Raw genomic sequence first — 14,004 nt, 5'->3', positions numbered from 1 at the left:
TTTTTCATATAAGTGCTCTTCAGTCTGTATCATTGAGCACTTAGTCTGTTTTGAAAGAGGAGTGTGTCATCGAACAATAACACACTGCATCAGATTTGACTTCCTTTGTTTGACACTATTCACTGCATCATCTTTTAGCACCAGGAAGGTCAAGGCCTGGTAGGGCATTTAATCAGCACTGTTGATAGGAGACAGAAATATCTGTCCCTGACCTCCAATGTTAAAAAAAAAACAGAGGTACGCCATGAATATTTGTTGCAAACATTTCCTACTCACCAGTGCCACACTGCTCTTACATCTTTATTAAAATTATATTTCATTGGTTAAAGGAGTACAGTACAAAGTAAATACGGAACAAATCTGTAAACCAATGATGGTGTAAGAGCTAATATTTTTCTACATTCCACCAATAAAGGATAATGGAATCTGCTTGATAGACAAAAAGCAAGCCCTATACTTCAGATAGGACCAGGAAAAATGTGGCAGATTTGACAATGTAGATGCCTCTTTCACCACCCTCAAGAAAATCCCCACAGGCAGCTGAGATGAGCTCAAATGTTAGTCTGCACTATAAAAATGTAGGTGTTAAAACCGAGCTATTACTTTGTAAGCAGCTTCTCTTACAGAATCTTTCTACCACAGCAGGCATTTAGAGTTCCCCTTTTCTTTAATCCAATCACTTGAAAATCATAAGTCTTGATTGCTATGGTTACACATTATAGTAGAGCAACTCTTCGTAGACTTAAGTCTCCCCATTGCCCCATTGTCTTCCACATAAATTCCTTAATTTATGCTCTAGATACTAAAGTAGGGGATACGAGGACACTCAACGAGAGGAGGATTCCAGGCGCTTCTGATCCAAGCATGCCATCAACAGAAGAATCAAGCTGAGGTATCACATAAAACTATGAAGTAACTTTTGATCAAACACAGATTTGATAATATTTGCTTGGCCACGGTCGGGCGAGTTAACCTAGTTCAAATTAGGTTTTGGCGTGGTGGCTTTTTCTGGGCAAGACTTTTTTTTAAAACGTTTTGATTCTAAATTACAGGCTGGAATTGCAAGCTTTTCTTGGACAATGGCCCAAAGTTTCTCCTATCTACAACTGCAGTCTTAAAGATATCTCACCTTCTGCCTCAGGCACCACCTTATTTCTACAACCACAGCTCCTATTCCTAATCCCGATCCTCCCAAAGATAACACATCCTCCCCAAGCTATATCCTCTCATAGCTCATCTTCAGCACAATGAAATCTTCGACTACTACACTCCTTTACCTTCTTCGGCATCTAATACACACTTCTCCTGTTCGCAAGTGTCACACCTGTACCTTTCTGCTTCTGATACTACCTTCTGCCCACAGCTGTTGCACCACTCATACTCCTCTTCTGGCACACATACTACCTTCTTCTGCTTCAGACTGTCCCTTTAATCACTTTGCCATGAGTATCCTCCTATTTTGATAGCCTGATTGAAGCCACCTCTGAAAGCATCTCTCTTCATCTTTACCTTTGTAGGACCGCAACTTCGCTATAGAGGTGAACACAACTTTTGAGGATTTTGCACATATCATCAGTTTTGACAAGCGGGCAGCAACGCTGGATGCCGGGAATATAAAACTCACCTTTAACAGTGTAAGCTCAGCTGGAAGAGGCCGCATTGAAGTAGAAGCAAACTGAAGATGGAGCAAAAACAGGGGGGCAAAGAAGGGAGGACAGGGGTGCCAATAATACTTGTAGTTTGGGGGGTGAGGATGGAGCTACAACTGGGGCTGTGACACTTCCAGAATGGTAACACACCACTGAGAGTGCAGTAGTAAGAAGAGTTTGCGTATCTGTCATGTGGCTGAGATGTGTGGTATTTTGTTATCATGCATGAGAATACTATGCCTGGTAGCACATTGAAAGAAAAAGAAGTGAGGGATATGTTGCTTAAGCATTAGATGTTATTGTATTGGTGGCTGTAAAGTGTGCAATTGAATGGCAACCTGTGAAGGAAGCGTATTGGTGTCCATGAAGTAGTGTGGCTCACTGGTTAGAGGCGGCAGACCCGAGAGCAGAGGACGGCCCGGGACCAGGGTTCGATTCCCGGCGCAGCAGGTTTCTGGACCAGGGTCAGCGGACTCGATAATTCTCTCGCCTCGGTGCCCACTCTGATCAGCGATCACACTCGGCAACTCTGGGCATTAGCTTGCCTCATCTTCACTAACGGCCCCACCAGACCGCCGGGGATGCCTGGTCTCACCCTGGAGATACCCATTAAGGGACCATCTCTCAGGGAAGCCAGGAAGGGTTTCGCAGCGGTCGAAGCGCCTTGGGACCCTACGGGTAAGTAGTGCGCTATATAAATGCCTATACATTTACATTTACATTACATACATGAAGGAAGTGTATTGGTGTTGTGCGTTTGTAGTCAAGACTGCTCAGACAGCATACACAAGTGGTTCAGAGAAAAGTGTGAAAATGAACATGGTCATGTATATCGAGCCCTACCATCTCCACACTGGCCTGTACCACACAGTTTAACCATTTTCAGTATGGGTCTACAGAAATGCCCATTCCATGCCTAGGTTAGGGAAAAAAGGCAGAAGGTGGGGATAAAATCAGTTTGGCGTGTTTGAATCATGGGATGCTGCCTAGATACAGAGGCAGGTGTTTTACCAGATATGTCAAAGACTCGGCCAAGGTGCACTGGACTGCAAAAGACAGACAATCGGGGAGTTAAAACCCAGGTTGTCACTTGCCACAGACATTTTCAAGTGCTGGAGAGGGTTTAAATTCTGACATACTACAGGGGTGGATGAGGAGCAAAGTGAGCCTAAGTGTTGTAGAGTATTGTACAACCAAGACACTACTTGGTTGAATGAGGGGTATGGTGACCACTGAGAAAGCAGAAAGTTGTAATACTGTACAGCACATGACCACTGTAGGTTTCTAGGCGGTAAGACAATTGAGATCAGAGAGTTTAAGAAGGAGCCACAGCATGGTAAAAAGGTGACAAGAGAAGGTCTGAAAGCGTAGAGGGTATTTTTATGGAAGATGGCAGCCATAGGGAGCTTCACAATTTGGCAGAGCATGCAAAGAAGATACTGCTACCAACCCTATTCCTATTGAATTTTAGGACGACAGATAATTTAGTGACAACTGATTATAAGAGTCTGAGTGGGGGCTCATATCTTTTTTTTACAGTGGTTCCTCACAATAGAGACAGCTTGGCCATGGAGGACTCTATAAACAACATAAAGTGTCTTAAATTGGATATGTTGTTTTTTAGGTAGCCAATATCTGCGAAAGACTAAAGGTCTGGCCCTAGAAAATCTGGAGGCTCCCAGAATCAAGCTAGCATTGTCATTTTGGATGATTAGAAGTTTATGGAGTAAGTAGTCCAGGAACCCTAAGTAAATGGGAGTAGCATATTCTTAAGAGGAACTGATGAAAGCAAAGACTGCCCGTCCTTACCATCGGTAGTTACAAATGGGAGAACTTTTCTAAGTATTCTGATGTGGAAAGTACAGGCAGAGCCAACAGATGCAATTTGACTGCCCATAGAGAGATCACTGCCTATTTTAACTTCAAGGCGTTGTAGTGAGTTTGCTGAATGGGTTAAGGGACCCATCTCAACCAGCCAGTGGGCATTTGCCATTCACAATCAATATTTCTGTTTTCTCTGTGTTCAGTTTGAGTGAATTCTACCCATTTAATTCCCAAAAAGTTCATAGTTTCTAGAATGCTAGGTTTGTGATGGGGTTTCTGTCAAGGCATGCCAGCACCCGTTTGTCATCAGTATGTATATATATATATATATATATATATATATATATATATATATATATATATCAAGTCAAGTCAAAAAGGCTTTATTTCGATAAAAGTTATCATAAAAGCTTCATTTTAAAATTTAAAATACACAAATTCATGTTGAAAATAACAAGGTAAACAAAAACACAAAAAATGTAGTATATATATATATATATTCACTAAAAAAACCATAGGTTTTAGGAGTTATATAGTTAGGAATTCGCTTTTACAAAACCTTTGAAATTCACTCAAAAAACTATAAGTTTTAGTGGTGTTATAGTTAGCTGGACATTTTACTCTTACAAAACCATTGAAATTGCTCCTATATAGTTAGTTGTACTAAGTATATATCGCGCACCCGCAATCCACTGCTGATGATGTCACATATTAGATCATTCATGACATGGTCAGTGACATCACTGATGACATCTCAAATGACATCACTGATGACATCACTGATGACATCATCCAGTGAATGTGGTTTGCTTCGTTATTTAAATATGCATTATATATATAGCAATTTGCATAGAAGAATGAGTGGATATATAAATAAATATTTGGATGGAGGATTTAGTAGCAGTGTAATTGACTGTTTACTTGACCAATTTATAATGTCTCACTAAATATAGTGGATAGTGACTAAATTGTGTGAATATCTGTATCACTTTGTCAGTTGTTGTGTAAACTGATTCTACAGTTGGTTACTAGCTATGTGAAAGTCTATATTAGTTATTGATTAGTTAACTGAGTATTTGTATGGGAGTGTGAAAGTGTGTGTGGTTCGGTGGAGGGTGTGTGACTGTCCAAAGATGTGTGAATAGTTTATTCAGTAGATATATGAAGTTAAAACTACATGTTCTAACAGTTTGGGTGAGGGAATCTCTTTATGGGTGTGGTGATGAGCAAATATATTTCTCAAAGGTATAGGTTCAACAAACTAGAAAAATAAAAGGCAGTGTATGTGTCAGTTGTTGTATATAAATAAGTATACATAAGACACAATGATTGTGTGAGTGACTGTATGGATAACTGTATACTTGTAATAATGATTTTATAATTCACTAAGTATGACTTACTATCTAAATGAATAGAAGAAGTGGTGTTTGTATAAGTGTTTTGCTAAGTAAATATGTAAGTATGATCCATTGTTTGCATAAGTGAGTAGGATGACTTCATATGTGAATAGGATGTGTGCTGTTGTTTAATGTCGATATAGATGTATAAGTATTTTTGATAGTGTTCTATTGTTCATTGACAGCATGTATGAGTGAATCCATAGGTAAGGGATTAGATGTGTGTATACATGTATGAATCACTGAGTGGATTTTTAGATACTTGTATTGCTGTGACAATGGATTTAAATATGATACTCTGTATTTTACAAAGAGTGATGAAAAATTGTAATAGTGTATGAAAATGTGTATGTGATTGTCACGTGGATGATGTCATCAGTGATGTCATCAGTGATGTCATTTGAGATGTCATCAGTGATGTCACTGACCATGTCATGAATGATCTAATATGTGACATCATCAGCAGTGGATTGCGGGTGCGCGATATATACTTTTTTTTTTTAAAACTGTTTTATTAATTTTGTGCGCTCAACATACAATCTCAATTCTCCAATCACCCTCTCATGTTCCATATCTGTCTGTCCCTCCCGCACATTCCCCTTCAACCAATCCTAAGCATGACATCCCCCCTCCCCCTCTACCCCCAACCCCCCTTGTCAGTGTGCCTCCACGCCCCCGCTACGACTAGTCATATCCAACCTTCCTACGGCAGGCATCAATCCCTTCCGTCCGCTGCCCGCATCAAAGTTCAGGTATGGTCCAGCACTACCCAAGCCCCCCATTCCAACCCCAGCGTTCGGTATCTCACGTGGCCCGCCTCCTCCCTGCTTCCGGGCTCCCAGTCTAAGTCCCCTCCCCTGCTTCTGCAACCTCCTCCTCTCCCCGTCCCGTGTCCCCTTCCATATTTGCCGTTTCGCCCGCCTCCCCACCATCATCCGCCTCCACAAGTGACTGCAAATCTGTCACAAGCGCGCTCCATGCCCTCGCAGTCTCTAGCGCCTTATCATTTGCTGCTCGCATAGCTAATTGCAAACGAAGAGAACCTTCATACGAGGCCCATTGCAGGAAGCACCTCCGCCATCTCAGGAAGTTAGGTCCCCCTCTAGATTTCCAGTGTAGTGTAAGTTCCCTTTTAGCCATTATGAACCCCAAATCATAAAACTTACTGGTGATCTTAGTGGCAGGAGTGTGGGGAAACCAGAGTAGTAGGCATGCACCCGCGTCCGCATCAATACGCCGACCCGTGACCTCGTTCAGGCATGTGAAAATCTCAATCCAGTACGTGCCAAGCCCTGTACACGACCAAAACATATGCTCAAAGTCAGCGTCCTCCGCAGCACAACGCGTGCAAAGCGTTTGCGCGCCTCCGAAGATCCGGTGAATCCTGGCAGGCGTCCAGTACGCCCTATGGGGTGTGTAGTACTGGACCAGTTGGAACCGAACATTACGGGTGCCCTTCCAGGCTCTACGTACAAGCTGGGGCCAGGTCGTCTCCGGTATCTGCCGACCAAGGTCAGCCTCCCAGCGCTCCCGCAGCCCATCAAGAGGAGTGGGATCAGCTAGTGCCAGCCTCCTGTACAGGCACGTGATGGCCTTATAGGTGCCAGCTGCCATCACTACATATTGGCAGCCCGTTGACGTGGGTGGTTCCACCAGCCCCATCTTCCATCGCCTCTGAATCCCAGCAACCAAGGCCGCATGTAACAGGAAGTCACCCCTCGGCAGCCCGAAGGCCTCCTGTAGAGCGCCGAACGGCATCAAAGCTCCGTCCCGGTATAAGTCCCCTAGCATGTGAACCCCGAGCTCCTCCCAGTTGGCAAGCGCCGACCAGTCCCCGCCATGCGGGATGGCAGTACACATCCCCAGGGGAATCTCCGGTGCATACGGCGCACGACACCCCACCCGTCTATGGCTACGCAGCCAACACTTGCGAAGAGTGCGTTCTTCGAGAGTCAGCCGCTCCAGCCGAATCTCCTGTTGGAGCACAATAAAGGACAGAACATGGCGCTGTACTAGCCGACCCTGCGGGCCGTCCGGTCCCCTAAATTCCCGCGCCACCGCCTGCGTGAGCCACTGAAGCTGTGCGGCCAAGTAATACCATTCAAAGTCTGGCACAGCCAGGCCGCCCTCCTCCCGGGACCTAAGTAAAATATTCAGGGCTACGCGACGCCTTCCAGTACCCCAGATAAAGCCTATCACCACAGATCTCAGAGTTCGGAAGAAAGAGGATGGGATCCACACCGGTAGCGTGCGAAAAAAATAAAGTAATCGCGGCAGGACCACCATTTTCAGCAAGGCTATCCGCCCTGCTACAGATAACGGGAGGGCATGCCAAAACCTCATGCTACCTCTAATACCCCTCATGACTCTTCCCACATTCCCCTCGTACAGGAGCGAGGGAGTGTGATATATATGAACTCCGAGGTACTGCAGACAATCCGGTTCCCAGCGCAGACCATCCAACACCGCTGGTTGAACGCCGCAGGAAGTTAATGGGAATAGGCAGGTCTTAGACCAGTTAACCCGAAGGCCCGATAGGTCCCCGAATTCCCGAAGCAAGGCGCGTGCTCCCATCACGGACGCATCTACATCTGCCAGGAACAGCAAGAGATCGTCGGCATACAGGGAGATATAATGCACATCGCCTCGGGACAATACCCCATCAAAGGACTGTCCCCGTCGGGCCCGCGCCGCCAGCGGTTCAATTGCCAAAGCGAAAAGGAGCGGAGACAAGGAGCAACCCTGTCTGGTGCCCCGACCAACCTGGCATGCCGCAGATACAGAGCGGCCCGTTCGAACCCTAGCAGTAGCCGACTCGTAAAGCAGCCTCGTCCAACGGACAAAGCCATCTCCCAGCCCGAACCGATGGAGGACGCGGAACAGATAAGGCCATTCCACACTGTCGAAGGCCTTTTCAATGTCTACTGATAACACGGCCGCCCCCGCAGGGCCCTCCCCCTCAACCTCCATGACTCTTATCAGACGCCGTATGCACGTCGAGGTGTTCCTAGTGGGGATAAAGCCCGACTGGTCCGGGTGAACCAGCGAGCACATATGGGCAGTCAGCCTCGTTGCTAAAATTCTGCTCAGCACCTTGTAGTCCACCGTGAGCATCGATAGCGGACGGTACGCCGTTCTAGCCATGGGGTCGCCGCCCTTTTTCAACAACGGGATTACAATCGCCTCACGCGCCGACGCCGGTAGTTTACCCTGCTCCCAGGCCTCCCCATAGACCTGGTGGAGGCGAGGTGCCAGCAGATCCACGTACGCCGCGTAAAACTCAACAGGGAGGCCATCCCCCCCCGGAGTTTTCTTCCTGGCCATATGTTTAATCGCCGCCCTAATCTCCCCCGGTGTGATAGCCGCCCCAAGCGAGGCTCCCTGCTCCGGATCTAGCCGTGGTAGCTGAGCCTCTTCAAGAAAGGCATCCAGTGTCGCAGGGCACTCCGCCATCCGACTCCGATAAAGTTCCGCGTAATAATCCCGGAACTGAGTGTTAATCTCCAGCTGTGAATGGACCACTTCCCCAGCCGATGTGGCTAACGATAAAATCGGTGTGCCCCTAGTATCAGGGGCTGCCAACCATGCTACCAGCGAACCGGCCCGATCCCGTTCCGCATGCGCTCGGACCATGTACTCCCGGTAGTCATGGCAGCGGAGCCTCTCCACCTGGGCGGCCACCCGTTCCCGGGCTTCCAGCACTCCGTCTCTATTGCCGCCCGCCACGTGACTGTTCCTCTCCGCCTGCCGCAGTGCATCCTCCTCCCGTGTGACATCTGCCAGCAACGTTCGGCGAACCCCCGACGAAGACGAGAGGCACTCGCCCCTCACCACCACCTTGAAGGCGTCCCATTCAATTGCTCGAGTGGACGCAGTCCCCGCGTTCGCAAGGAAGTAACGCTCAGTGCAATCCTGCAGTTCAGCTCGGAAAACTGGGTCCTCCAGCGTCAGCGGGTTCAGCCGCCAAGTAGGGACCGGCTGCCGCTGCCTGGTCCAGAGGACCGTAAGCAGGCAAGGGTTATGGTCCGATATGGTCCGTGCTAGATACTCGCAATCCTGCGTGAGCTCCTGCGCCCCACCTGAGCAAAGAAAAGTGTTGAGACGCACATGTAAGTCATGTGGTACCGAGTGGAACGAATAGTCCCTATCCGCAGGGTGGCATGTCCGCCACGCGTCTCGGAGTCTCCAGCGGTCCTGCCAATCCCTTCGAGCCTTGGCCACTCTACGCACCACTGACCCAACCAGCGGGGGATGGGAACGGTCCATCTCAACATCTGCCACCGAGTTAAAGTCCCCTCCCATGTACACCGTGTTGACGAGCACATCCGATAGGCGGCTTGACAAAACAGAGAAAAACGCTACCTGATCAAAGTTGGGGGCATACACACTGCAAAACGCCACATCCCGGCCATCCAGCCGCCCCGACACCGCCACAAATCTCCCGTCCTGATCCACTCTGGTGACCAATGGCTGAAAGGGGACACCCGCCCGCACCCAAATAAGCACCCCTCTAGCATGCGCAGAGTAAGTAGTATAGAAGAGTTGCCCTCTCCATCGCCGCTGCAGCGCCTGTCCCTCCGCCAAAGTTAAATGCGTCTCCTGTAAGAAAGCCACCTGAACCCCCCTCCGGACTAAGTATGCATGCACCTTATACCTCTTCCTCATGGAGTTGAGCCCCCGCACATTCCAGGTAATGCACTTCAGGTCTAATCTAGCCGCCATCTATGGGCACATAGCAGAGTCCAAGCCCCCGGAGTCCCACCGGCACACTGACAATTCCCAGAAGTTCAACAATCCCAAAACATCCCCAACCAACTCCCCTCCCACCCACCCCCAGAACAGGCATCAAACAGTTGTCACCCATCCAAACCCTACCCCCGACTACGAGGGAAACTCTGGTAAAGACCAGAGACTCACAGATTACGTGAGGTCGAAGAGGTGACCACCCACCAGCCAGCCGGACATCCAAAACCCGTCCCACCAGGAAGGTCTATCCCGGCTAAGAGGAATCCTCCCCCAGCCCCCGCCGGCGGCACCACCCCCCATCAACAAAGCCCAACACCCCGCACCCCCCAGAAGGAGCAGAGCACAGCCACCGGACCATCCACCCAAAGAACAAGGCTTCACTGGCCCCTAATATGTCCACACCTCTGGGCCAGCTGACCCCCTTACTGTCAATATCATAGCGTCCCGTAGTCACTCATCCAGTAAGCCATCCGCCGTCTGCGGCGTAATCCGAGGCTGCCCCTCCGTTTCCTTGTCCGATGCCTCATCCGATCCTCCCGGTTCCGCCTCATCTGAGCCCAGTCTCAAACCCGAGTCCACCATCTGGGTCTCTGGCACCACTCCTGAAATGTCCGACACCGCTCGCAGGGCATCCCTCCTCTCCTGCGCAGTCTGAGAGGCCGAAGGAGACCTCCTGCCCTGCTCTCTCCGCCTATTACGCCTGCTCCTGCGCGGTCTCGGCCGGGCCTCCGGGTTCTCCGTCCAGGTACCCGAGCCATCCTTGCCCGCCCTGTACCGCTCCAACCACTGCCAGGCATCATCCGGGGATTCACAGAACGTCGCCACTCCGTCCACCAGCACCTTCAGGCGGGCGGGAAACAGCAGGGAGTATTGGACACCTTCGTCGCGGAGAGCTCTCTTGATGGCGACAAAGGAAAAGCGGCTGCGCTGAACCTCCTGGGAGTAATCCGGAAAGATTGACACAGATGCGTTGTCCACCTTGTAAGGGCCAGCCAGTCTAGCCCGCCGCAGTATAATGTCTCGGTCCCTGAAGTGGAGCAGCCTAGCTATCACCGGCCGCGGGGGACGGCCCGGGGCCAGTGGACGAGCCGGGACCCTGTGTGCCCTTTCCAAAGTGTAGAAGTGCGTCAGGCCCTCTGGGACCACCACCTCCCGCAGCCAGTTCTCCAGGTACGCAACCATGTCGTCCCCCTCGATATTTTCGGGAAGGCCCACCACGCGGATATTGTTGCGTCTGTTGCGCCCTTCTGCGTCAGCCGCCCTCCGTTCCAACTGCTGCACCCTGCGAGTTAAGTCCTTCAGCGCGGCATCCAACGCCTTCTGGGCCGGTTCCAGCGTCTCCATCGCCAGTTCCGTGGCCTTGAAACGGTCCGCAAGCTTGCCATGATCTGCCTTCAAAAGGCCGAGGCTCGTAGAGACCTGGGCGATGTCCTGGCGCAGCGCCTCCCTCGTGTCCCCAATAGCCTTAAGAATCTGGTCCATCTGTTGCTGCTGCAGCCCTGCGGACCTTTCATCCAGTGCCTGCTGCTGATCAAGGGGGTCAAGGGAGTCCTCCACCTGGCCCGGCTGTACTGCGCCCACTCCCTTCCGTGGCTTCCCCATGAAGACCAGCCGGCGACTGCGACGCCACCAAACACCACCACACCACCCCAATAAGTACCTCGATTAGGGTCAAAGTCACTGGCCTGCCGATAAGCCTGAAAGTGTAGCGGTGTCCAACTCGGTGACGAGAAAGAAAGAGGAGTGGGCCAGCAGCCAGCACAGCTATATCTCGACACACTCTACCTCCAATGCGACTCCCCCCACTCCGGGCCTCCGCAGTCCGCAGTTAGCGCCGCCAGGAAACCTCACCCCCTGTCCAGGCCGCTTCCGCCGGCAGTTCCCGATGTGAGGGTCCGTGATGGGGGCCGATCAGACCCGGGTTCCCCTCAACGCCAAATGGCCACCCCAGGAAATCCGCAGTGACCTGGTCACTGCCGCCAAAGTCTGCTGCCGGGCCACGAGGAGCTCCTCCAAGTACTCCCAGGCCCCCTGTGATTACGGCCACCAGTCCCGTCACCGCGCCGTCAGGGCCCAACAGCTTCGCCCCCAGGGCGGCGCACCTGGGTACCAGGCCGGTAGCGGCGTTCCGACGCCACCACAGAATCAAGGCCTCAGTCGGCCGCAGCGTCGTCCACAGCCGCCGGGCACCTCCGCACTCCGCCCCCTCTCCAGGTCTTCTCACTGCTCCGGTCTCCAGGCGTCCTCCGCTCCGGTGCCCGGCCTGCTGGGACTTGATCGTCGGGCCCCCAGAGGGCAGCCGCCCGCTCACAGGGTCAGGGTGTCCGCCAGCGCCGGCCTCCAGCCACCCACGGCGGGTCCGATCTCGACGGCCCTCCGGAAATCTAGGCCGGGGATCAGCCGCGATGTGCAGGCCCAGGCAAGATGGCCGGCCGCCGCCTCCGAAGCTCCCACCGAGGGGCGCGATCTTCAACACCCTCGGGACCCAGCACACTCCCGTTCGGCACCAGGGTGACCCGCGGCTCTTAGCAGTCGAGCCCGGGTGTCAGCGCCGCCGGGGGGGACTTTTAACAGGATAATGCCCGAGACCGACCCGGAGCTCAGGGCTCAGATGTCCATGCTCGTCGGCTCCGTGGCCACGCCCCCCGGTGCGCGATATATACTTAGTACAAATAACTATATAGGAGCAATTTCAATGGTTTTGTATGAGTAAAATGTCCAGCTAACTATAACACCACTAAAACTTATAGTTTTTTGAGTGAATTTCAAAGGTTTTGTAAAAGCTAATTCCTAACTATATAACTCCTGAAACCTATGGTTTTTTCAGTGAATTTCAAAGGTTTTTTTAAATGCTAATTCCTAACTATATAAGGCCTGAAACCTATGGTTTTTTCAGTGAATTTCAAAGGTTTTTTAAAATGCTAATTCCTAACTATATAAGGTCTGAAACCTATGCTTTTTTCAGTGAATTTCAAAGGTTTTTTAAATGCTAATTCCTAACTATATAAGGCCTGAAACCTATGGTTTTTTCAGTGTATTTCAAAGGTTTTTTAAATGCTAATTCTATTAGCGGATAACGTTTAAATATATTAATATCCTAGTGGGACCACCTGAGCAGCCCTAGGGGGTCAGGGTGTTTCTACCCTGCCCCCATTTTGTGTTCTACACGTTTGTTTTTCTGCTTTCTTGTGCCTAATTCCTAACTATATAAGGCCTGAAACCTATGTTTTTTTCAGTGAATTTGCAAGGTTTTTTAAATGCTAATTCCTAACTATATAAGGCCTGAAACCTATGGTTTTTCATTGAATTTGCAAGGTTTTTTAAATGCTAATTCCTAACTATATAAGGCCTGAAACCTATGGTTTTTTCAGTGAATTTGCAAGTTTTTTTTAAATGCTAATTCCTAACTATATGAGGCCTGAAACCTATGGTTTTTTCAGTGAATTTCAAAGGTTTTTTAAATGCTAATTCCTAACTATATAAGGCCTGAAACCTATGTTTTTTTCAGTGAATTTCAAAGTTTTTTTTAATGCTAATTCCTAACTATATAAGACCTGAAAGCCCACCAGGAATCTCCAGTATGTACCAGGGGACTGCATTGCAGAGAGGTGTAATTAAGTCACGGCCCTTTTTACACCTCTCTGCAACGCAGCCCCCATGCATGTTTGAAGAGGGGGAACTCATTCCCCCTGCATATTGGGGGCCCCTGGGGGCCAACTAGCCCACCTGGAACCTCCAGTATGCGCCAGGGGGCTGCATTGCAGAGGTGTAATGAGGCTATGCCCCTTGTTACACCTCTCTGCAACGCAGCCGCCTGGCACGTTTGCAGAGGGGGAACTAATTCCCTTTGCATAATGGGGGTCCCTGGGGGCCGTTAATTAAAACAAGGGGTTTTCCCACTGGGAAGTATTATAACCTGTTACTAGATCAGGATTCAAACTCACAACCATCAATCACAACATTCATTTTGTGGAACTAGAACACTTACCAAGAAGGAACATATACAAACAAAAATATAAAAAAGTTGCAATTTATTAAAAAGATATTGGTTACACAATTTATCGACAAAGATATCAGTTAAAAACATATAAAAGACAAAAATACCTCAAATCTATACAATTTATAAAAATACAATCAGAGCCACCTAACGTGGACGTGGAGAAATATCGGAAAGACAATACTATCTGTCTTATTCATTTCATTTCGGACACCTAGTTTGTCAACAATGGAAGGAATGTTGTTCCTTTGAACCAGGATTGTTGTTGGCAACGCCGAATATGAATTTAAATTATAGCGTCGACGCGTTTCGGAAGCTTCAACTTGATAACGGCTTCCTTCCTCAGGACCAATTTATATTTTTATTCTCCACAACGTGAACGAGTTACTCC

The 14,004-nt window shown here is 49.3% G+C and overlaps 1 protein-coding gene across 1 annotated transcript in view; it reads left to right on the top strand.

The window, feature by feature from the left end:
- The window catches only part of PRPF40B (pre-mRNA processing factor 40B), a 289,560-nt gene that overhangs the window by 201,904 nt on the left and 73,652 nt on the right, over positions 1-14,004 (top strand). Inside the window, exon 21 of the mRNA XM_078685984.1 lies at positions 1,518-1,634. Within this exon, the coding sequence (XP_078542110.1) occupies positions 1,518-1,634 (117 nt within the window). The remainder of the gene's footprint in view (positions 1-1,517; positions 1,635-14,004) is intronic.

Source organism: Lissotriton helveticus, chromosome 1_1 (genome assembly GCF_964261635.1).
Source record: "Lissotriton helveticus chromosome 1_1, aLisHel1.1, whole genome shotgun sequence".
Lineage (NCBI taxonomy): Eukaryota > Metazoa > Chordata > Amphibia > Caudata > Salamandridae > Lissotriton > Lissotriton helveticus.
The sequence above is the reverse complement of the archived record's forward strand: the minus strand, read 5'-3'. Positions and strand labels throughout refer to the sequence as shown.